General features: G+C 42.4%; 1 protein-coding gene across 1 annotated transcript; it reads right to left on the bottom strand.

Moving 5' to 3' along the window:
• Positions 1 to 699: 699 nt before the first annotated feature.
• Positions 700 to 1,558, bottom strand: LOC120102993 (ferritin light chain 1-like). The gene has a single exon (XM_087551664.1). It carries the CDS (start codon positions 1,372 to 1,374, stop codon positions 823 to 825), a length of 552 nt encoding a protein of 183 aa, XP_087407790.1. The 5' UTR covers positions 1,375 to 1,558; the 3' UTR covers positions 700 to 822.
• Between the last annotated feature and the right edge of the window lie 7,908 nt (positions 1,559 to 9,466).

Raw genomic sequence — 9,466 nt, 5'->3', positions numbered from 1 at the left:
GCGCTTCCTAGGCAAGCGCTCTACCACTGAGCTAAATCCCCAACCCCTCTTTGTATATTTTTGATATAAGCCCTCTATCAGTTGTAGGATTGGTAAAGATCTTTTCCCAATCTGTTGGTTGCCGTTTTGTCCAAACAACAGTGTCCTCTGCCTTACAGAAGCTTTGCAGTTTTATGGGATCCCATTTGCCAATTCTTGATCTCAGAGCATAAGCCATTGGTGTTTTGTTCAGGAAATTTTCTCCAGCGCCCATGTGTTCAAGATTCTTCCCCACTTTTTCTTCTACTAGTTTGAGTGTATCCGGTTTGATGTGGAGGTCCTTGATCCACTTGGACTTAAGCTTTGTACAGGGTGATAAGAATGGATCGATCTGCATTCTTCCACATGCTGACCTCCAGTTGAACAAGCACCATTTGCTGAAAATGCTATCTTTTTCCATTGGATGATTTTGGCTCCTTTGTCAAAAATCAAGTGACCATATGTGTGTGGGTTCATTTCTGGGTCTTCAATTCTGTTCTACTGGTCTGTCTGTCTCTGTACCAATACCATACAGTTTTTATCACTATTGCTCTGTAATACTGCTTGAGTTCAGGGATAGTGATTCCCCTGGAAGTCCTTTTATTGTTGAGGATAGTTTTAGCTATCCTGGGTTTTTTTTTTTTTTTCTGTTTCAAAAAGCTTTATTTTTACTTGGTCCAAGACTTGGGAGAGGCTCCAGGGCGGTTACAAAGCTGCCTAGTGGCTTTAGAGGTTCATTCGGGTGGAGGTGCTGAGGCGGTCGGTGCAGAGCAGAGGAGGGAGCCCCTTGGAAGGCACAGAGGCCTAGTCGTGCTTCAGAGTGAGGCGCTCAAAGAGATACTCGCCCAGAGATGCCTGGGCCACGCCAGTCTGCGCTGGTTGTGGCCCTGCCACCCTACGGAGGTTGGTCAGGTGGTTGCCCATCTTCTTGATGAGCTTCACCTCCTTATCCAGGAAGTGGCTTTCCAAGAAGTCACAGAGGTGAGGGTCTGTGCAGGCAGAGCCCAGGGCGTGCAGATCCAAGAGGGCCTGGTTCAGGTTCTTCTCCAGGGCCAAGGCAGCTTCCATGGCCTCCAGGGTTTTACCCCACTCATCTTGAGATGGCTTCTGCACATCCTGGAAGAGTGCACGGCCCCCGCGTTCGTTCTGCAACTTGAGGAGACGCTCGGCGCCCTCGCGCTTCTCCTCTGCCAATTCGCGGAAGAAGTGGCCTACGCCCTCCAAAGCCACGTCATCCCGATCAAAAAAGAAGCCCAGAGAGAGGTAGGTGTAAGAGGCCCGCAGGTGCAAGTTGACCAGGCGGTTCACGGCAGCTTCCACTTCGGTGGAATAATTCTGACGAATCTGAGAGGTCATGGCTGATCCGGAGTATGGAGCTAACCACGAAGACGGGGCTGGCTGGTCCTAGGAGCCGAAGGCGGCAAGGAGATGGTCCCGGAGGCTGCGACTGGAGAGACTTGTAAGGCGGCTGGAAGTGAATAAAGTGGGAGTCCCCGGGTCTGTTCCGTCCAAACACTGTTGAAGCAAGATACAGATCCTCGGGATCTCCAAAGTGCTGCTATCCTGGGTTTTTTGTTATTCCAGATGAATTTGCAAATTGTTCTGTCTAACTCTATGAAGAATTGGATTGGAATTTTAATGGGGATTGCATTGAATCTGTAGATTGCTTTTGGTAAAATGGCCATTTTTACTATATTAATCCTGCCAATCCATGAGCATGGGAGATCTTTCCATCTTCTGAGATCTTCAATTTCTTTCTTCAGAGGCTTGAAGTTTTTTTTTTTTTTTTTTTTTCTTTTTTTTCCGGAGCTGGGGACCGAACCCAGGGCCTTGAGCTTCCTAGGTAAGCGCTCTACCACTGAGCTAAATCCCCAGCCCCTGAGGCTTGAGGTTTTTATCATACAGATCTTTCACTTGCTTGGTTAAAGTCACACTGAGGTATTTTATATTATTTGGGACTATAATGAAGGGTGTCGTTTCACTAATTTCTTTCTCAGCTTGTTTCTCTTTTGTGTAGAGGAAGTCTACTGATTTATTTGAGTTAATTTTATACCCAGCCACTTTCCTGAAGGTGTTTATCAGCTTTAGTAGTTCTCTCGTGGAACTTTTGGGATCACTTAAATATACTATCATGTCATCTGCAAATAGTGATATTTTGACTTCTTCCTTTCCAATCTGTATCCCCTTGATCTCCTTTTGTTGTCTGATTGCTCTGGCTAGAACTTCAAGAACTATATTGAATAAGTAGGGAGAGAGTGGGCAGCCTTGTCTAGTCCCTGATTTTAGTGGGATTGCTTCAAGTTTCTCTCCATTTAGTTTAATGTTAGCTACTGGTTTGCTGTTTATGGCTTTTACTATGTTCAGGTATGGGCCTTGAATTCCTGTTCTTTCCAGGACTTTTATCATGAAGGGGTGTTGAATTTTGTCAAACGCTTTCTCAGCATCTAATGAAATGATCATGTGGTTTTTATCTTTCAGTTTGTTTATATAGTGGATTACGTTGATGGTTTTCCATATATTAAACCATCCCTGCATACCTGGGATGAAGCCTACTCGATCATGATGGATAATTGTTTTGATGTGTTGTTTTTGGATTTGGTTTGCAAGAATTTTATTGAGTATTTTTGCGTTGATATTCATAAGGAAAATTGGTCTGAAGTTCTCTTTCTTTGTTGGGTCTTTGTGTGGTTTAGGTATAAGAGTAATTGTGGCTTCATAGAAGGTATTCGGTAGTGATCCATCTGTTTCAATTTTGTGGAATAGTTTGGATAGTATTGGTATGAGATCTTCTATGAAGGTCTGATAGAATTCTGCACTGAACCCATCTGGACCTGGGCTCTTTTTGGTTGGGAGACCTTTAATGACTGCTTCTATTTCCTTAGGAGTTATGGGGTTGTTTAAATGGTTTATCTGTTCCTGATTTAACTTCAGTACCTGGTATCTGTCTAGGAAATTGTCCATTATCTCCAGATTTTAAGTTTTGTTGAATATAGACTTGTGTAGTAGGATCTGATGATTTTTTGAATTTCCTCTGATTCTGTTGTTATGTCTCCCTTTTCATTTCCGATTTTGTTAATTTGGACGCACTCTCTGTGTCCTCTCGTTAGTCTGGCTAAGGGTTTATCTATCTTGTTGATTTTCTCAAAGAACCAGCTTTTGGTTCTGTTGATTCTTCGTATAGTCCTTTTTGCCTCTACTTGGTTGATTTCAGCTCTGAGTTCGGTTATTTCCTGCCTTCTACTCCTCCTGGGTGTATTTGCTTCTTTTTGTTCTAGAGCTTTTAGGTGTGCTGTCAAGTTGCTGATATATGCTCTCTCCTGTTTCTTTCTGCAGGCACTCAGAGCTATGAGTTTTCCTCTTAGCACAGCTTTCATTGTGTCTCATAAGTTTGGGTATGTTGTACCTTAATTTTCATTAAATTCTAAGAAGTTTTTAATTTCTTTTTTTTTCGGAGCTGGGGACCGAACCCAGGGCCTTGCGCTTCCTAGGTAAGCGTAATTTCTTTTTTTTATTTCTTCCTTGACCAGGTTATCATTGAGTAGAGCATTGTTCAATTTCCATGTATATGTGGGCGTTCTTTCCTTATTGTTATTGTAGACCAGCTTTAGCCTGTGGTGATCTGATAGGATGCATGGGATTATTTCTATCTTGCTGTATCTGATGAGGCCTGTTTTGTACCTGATTATATGGTCAATTTTGGAGAAAGTACCATGAGGTGGTGAGAAGAAGGTATATCCTTTTGTTTTAGGATAGAATGTTCTATAAATATCTATTAAGTTCATTTCGTTCATGACTTCTGTTAGTCTGTCTATGTCTCTGTTTAATTTCTGTTTCCATGATCTGTCCATTGATGAGAGTGGGGTGTTGAAATCTCCTACTATTATTGTGTGAAGTACAATGTGTGCTTTGAGCTTTAGTAAGGTTTCTTTTATGAATGTTGGTGCCCTTGTATTCGAAGCATAGGTATTTAGGATTGAGAGTTCATCTTGGTAGATTTTTCCATTGATGAATATGAAGTGTCCTTCCTTATCTTTTTTCCTGACTTTTGGTTGAAAATCAATTTTATTTGATATTAGAATGGCTACTCCAGTTTGCTTCTTCAGACCATTTGCTTAGAAAGTTGCTTAGAGGTAGTGTCAGTCTTTGTCTCTGAGGTGTGTTTCCTGAAGGAAGCAAAATGCTGGTTCCTCATTACATATCCAGTTTTTTAATCTGTGTCTTTTTTTTTAAAGATTTATTCATTTATTAACTATAAGTACACTGTAGCTGTCTTCAGATACACCAGAAGAAGGCATCGGATCTCTTTACAGATGGTTGTGAGCCACCATGTGGTTGCTGGGAATTGAACTCATGACCTCTGGAAGAGTAGTCGGGTGCTCTTAACCACTGAGCCATCTCTCCAGCCCCTAATCTGTGTCTTTTTATTGGGGAATTGAGTCCATTGATGTTGAGAGATATTAAGGAATAGTGATTATTGCTTCCTGTTATATTCATATTTGGATGTGAGATTATGTTTGTGTGCTCGTCTTCTCTTTGTTTTGTTGTCAAGACGATTAGTTTCTTGCTTTGTCTAGGGTGTAGCTTGCCTCCTCGTGTTGAGCTTTACCATTTATTATCCTTTGTAGGGCTGGATTTGAAGAAAGATATTGTTTAAATTTGGTTTTGTCATGGAATATCTTGGTTTCTCCATCTATGTTAATTGAGAGTTTTGCTGGATATAGTAACCTGGGCTGGCATTTGTGTTCTCTTAGTGTCTGTATGACATCTGTCCAGGATCATCTGGCTTTCATAGTCTCTGGTGAGAATTCTGGTGTGATTCTGATAGGTCTTCCTTTATATGTTACTTGACTTTTCCCTTATTGCTTTTAATATTCTTTCTTTGTTTTGTGCATTTGATGCTTTGACTCTTATGTGATGGGAGGAGTTTCTTTTCTGGTCCAATCTATTTGGAGTTTTGTAGGCTTCTTGTATGTTTATGGGCATCTCTTTCTTTAGGTTAGGGAAGTTTTCTTCTATGATTTTGTTGAAGATATTTGTTGGGAGTCTTCACTCTCTTCTATACCTATTATCCTTAAGTTTGATCTTCTCATTGTGTCTTGGATTTCCTGTATGTTTTGGGCCAGTAGCTTTTTCCATTTTCCATTATCTTTGACAGTTGAGTCAATGATTTCTATGGAATCTTCTGCTCCTGAGATTCTCTCTTCTATCTCTTGTATTCTGTTGGTGATGCGGCTCCTTGTCTCTTCCTTTGGTTTTCTATATTCAGGGTTGTCTCCCTTTGTGATTTTTTATTGTTTCTATTTCCATTTTCAATTCCTTCACCTGTTTGATTGTGTTTTCCTATAATTCTTTCAGGGATTTTTGTGTTTCTTCTCTAAGGGGCTTCTACTTGTTTACTTGTGTTTTCCTGCATTTCTCTAAAGGAGTTCTTTATATCTTTCTTTAAGTCCTCCATCATCATGATCAAATGTGATTTTAAATCTAGATCTTGCTTTTCTGGTGTGTTTGGATATTCAGTGTCTGCTTTGGTGGGAGAATTGGGCTCCAATGATGCCATGTAGTTTTGGTTTCTGTTGCTTGAGTTCCTGTGCTTGCCTCTCACCATCAGGTTGTCTCTGGTGTTACCTTGTTCTGCTATTTCTAGCAGTGGCTTGACCGTCCTCTAGGCCTGTGTGTCAGGAGTGCTGTAGACCTGTTTTCCTGTTTTCTTTCAGCCAGTTATAGGAACAGAGTGTTCTGTTTTCAGGCATGTAGTCGTTCCTGTCTACTGGCTTTCAGATGTTCCTGTGGGTGTGTGTCCTGAGTCCACTAGGCAGGTCACTTGGAGCAGAAAAGTTGGTCTTACCTCTGGTCTTGGGCCTGAAGTTGCTCCTTGGGGCTGGGTTTCAGCTCTCTGTTGTGGTTTGCCCTGAAGTTATCTGTATTTTGATGCTAATTCCACTGCCCCAAGGACAGCTGCCTAGTCAGTACTCAGGAATCAGGTGACTTCACCAGAACCTTCTCCCCATTGAATCTGTAAAGTAGGGGCAGGTACAGGATAGAAGGAGGCCTGTCATTGGAGGAGAAGGAAGGTGGGCAGGAGAGAAGTTTGAAGGAAGAGGAGGAACTAGAACAGAAAGGAAGAGACAGGAGGGAGAGAGAGAGAGAAGCCATGGCAGGACAATATGGCCGGTGACGTTAAAATTCCACGCTGTACCTTTATAGGTTGTTACAAATGTTCTTAAGGGATGGATGGTACTGGGCTTTATATGTTTTGTTTTGTTTTGTTTTGTTTTCGGAGCTGGGGACCGAACCCAGGACCTTGTGCTTCCTAGGTAAGCGCTCTACCACTGAGCTAAATCCCCAGCCCCCTAAAACAGACAGCATTTTTTTTTTTTTTTGGTTCTTTTTTTTGGAGCTGGGGACCGAACCCAGGGCCTTGTGCTTCCTAGGCAAGCGCTCTACCACTGAGCTAAATCCCCAACCCCCTGGGCTTTATATGTTTAGGTGGGCAATTATATCTTATCAATTGGGTCAAAGATTATTGTGTTGTGTGTTCTTTTATGTGATGGTTTGAGTGTAGGAAAGTGTGGTGGCAGGAGACTCTGAGCCACCAAGGAGTTGGGATGTGTTTCCGCCAAGATATCTAGCAGATATCTTGGGGCACCGCAGTGCAGGACCTAGTGGGATAAAAGACAACTATACTTTTTTTTTTTTTTTTAACAACAACAGATGGCGCCCAACGTGAGGCACAGCAACAGCTCTCTATGAGGGCAGCAACCAGAAGGGCCTGCCCCTCCTTCTCTTGCTTCCCTGTGCACAGGGTACCCAGATGGCGCTAGGCGTTTTCCTCTAGAGTCAGAAATGTGGGCAGAGAGTAGTCTCCTCTGGTTTCCCAGGCGTGTCTGCCCCTCTGAAGGACTAGCTTTCCCTCCCACGGGATTTAGGTGCAGGCAACTGTTTAACCAGGTCCCTTCAGTTCCAGGCACAGTCTGGACTGTAGGGCTCCTGCAGCTTGAGTGCTGCATCTCTCTTTTTTAGGCCATAAATTTAATTTCTCCTTTGAAATCTTCATCTATAACTCCCGGATACACAATGAGTCCTTGGGAAGTCAATCCACTCCTTCCCAAGACCACACTCTACTGTCCCTTAAAAGGACCATAAACTCCAGTAACTATGGTATAACATTGAATTTGGGGGGACAGAGTAAGACGTTTATCTGTGACTAAGTCTTGAGCCAAGCGGCCTGCAATAGCGCACATTAAATCTCCAACTTTGAATGAAGCATTTTTGGTCTGCTTGTCACCCCTTGGCTCATACCTTTTTCTTTGGGGGCTTGAACTAGGCCCCCAAAGCTATTTTCCCATGGTAAGAAATTACCCTGATTATCTCTTTTGGACCTACACTCATTGGTCCAATACCAACTCTTGCCACATTTCCTGAATACCCCTGGAAACCTAGGTTACTTTTTCAAGCCATCTGTGCACTGGAATTACTGACATTCCCCATGCCCAGGAGAAACCATGTATATATAGAAATAGTTTCTATATTTAGAAAACCATTTCCCTTAGAGATTCCTTGTTCACAATTTTGTTACAAATGATTTTTATCACAATTAAAGCACCAGGTGTTTTGAGATCTGAGAGCTTTAACCGCTTGGTCACAGCCTCACTGCACATGAGTGTATATCCTGCAATTGAAGCACTGCTGATTTTGATATTGGAGACCTCTAACTACAGCTTAATCTATATTAACTATATTAGTGTGGAACCTGTTTATCCTTTATCCACTCATCTGTAGGCACTGCTCTTGATTTTAGTGGTCCTTTATCTTTTTACATTCGGTGTTTGCATTTCCCTATGTCAATGTCTCTATCCAGGTCTGTCTTGTGTCAGGGTCTGATTTTTTGAAAAAAAAAAATTAGTGAAGGCTTCTCCAGAGCCTTGTATAATCTTTGTAAATGAGGTAGATTCCCCCATTCAACTCAACTCTTTCCCAAGCTCTTTTATTTTTTTCTTTTTTTGGTTCTTTTTTTCCGGAGCTGGGGACCAAACCCAGGGCTTTGAGCTTCCTAGGCAAGCGCTCTACCACTGAGCTAAATCCCCAACCCCTTTCCCAAGCTCTTAAATCTACTGCTAACCTACAATGTTTTATAGTAGCACCATCAAGTTGAACCTGTTCTTGCATATCAGAGTACCGTCCTTCACCCAGAAACTGATACGTCACTACATTCGTTCTATTTCACTGTTCAATATTCATGGCTTATTCCCTCCACCATGTTAACTGTTGCAATTGGGGACTGGCTTCTAGTACAGCTGTCACCAATCCCTTCCAGTCTTGTGAGAAACTCCATTTTGAGTAGCCCAGTTATTTAGAATTTGTTCCACATGAAGCAAATGCATCCTACATAAAATCACAGCCTCTTTAATATGCCTGGTGTCTATCATTTCTATAAGACCTCAGGCTGCCTCATCATAACCTTGTTTTAGACCACTAGCAGGAAGAGGAAAAGGAAGAGGAGGAGGAAGAGAAGGAGAAAGAGGAGAAGGAGAAGAAAAAGGAGAAGAAGGAGAAGGAGAGAGGAGGAGGAGGAGGAAAAGAAGAAGAAGAAGAAGAAGAAGAAGAAGAAGAAGAAGAAGAAGAAGAAGAAGAAGAAGAAGAAGAAGAAGAAGAAGAAGAACATCCCTCCGGGAACAAAGTGGAGGATATCCCAGTGGTAGCAGTTACAATAAACATTTTTGCTGGCATCTTGAAAAAAAATCCATTACTTCATCCATTTTGTGGGTTCTTTTTTCCTCACCCTTTATTGCCTCTCCCCAGTTTCACCCCTATCACTAGATAGGAGAGAAAGAAGGATAGATAGGGAGAGAGATGGGGAGAGAGGGGGAGGGGGAGAAGGAGAGGGAGAAGGAGAGAGGGAGGGAGGGAGATAGATCTCTGAATCTAATTTTTTCTTCGCATTTTTTTTTTTTTTGAGCACAACTACTAATGAATCACAATCAGCCTCCCTAATAGACCAACAACCATCATCCCCACCTATTGGGGCTCTAGAATTTATACTCTCTCTGAAAAGATCCCAGAATTCCAAACGATGCACCATCACAGAAATCATCTGCAGCTGGCAAACATATGCCTCTGCTAGAGCACGAGGCAAATCATAGTCACCTGCTCTGAAGCAGCTCCAGAACCACACCTGCGGTTAAAAAGCAAAACATATATTACTTCTGGGTGTTTGTTTCCTTTTTGTTTTTTTGTAAACAAAAACTCCAGAATTCTTACTATTGCTGGAGAGGTGGCCTAACAGTTAGGGGTGCTGGCTGCTCTTCCGGGACCCAGGTCAAATTCCCTGCAGGGACATGGATGCTCACAACTGTCTGGACCTCCAGGTCCAGAAAATCTGACACTGCCTACACTGTCCTCTGACCTCTGCAAGCACTAGGCATGTACATGGTACACCAAACATTTATGC

Source organism: Rattus norvegicus, chromosome 5 (genome assembly GCF_021556685.1).
Source record: "Rattus norvegicus strain SHRSP/BbbUtx chromosome 5, alternate assembly SHRSP_T2T, whole genome shotgun sequence".
NCBI lineage: Eukaryota > Metazoa > Chordata > Mammalia > Rodentia > Muridae > Rattus > Rattus norvegicus.
Note: the sequence above shows the minus strand (reverse complement) of the source record. Positions and strands in the feature narration are given on the sequence as shown.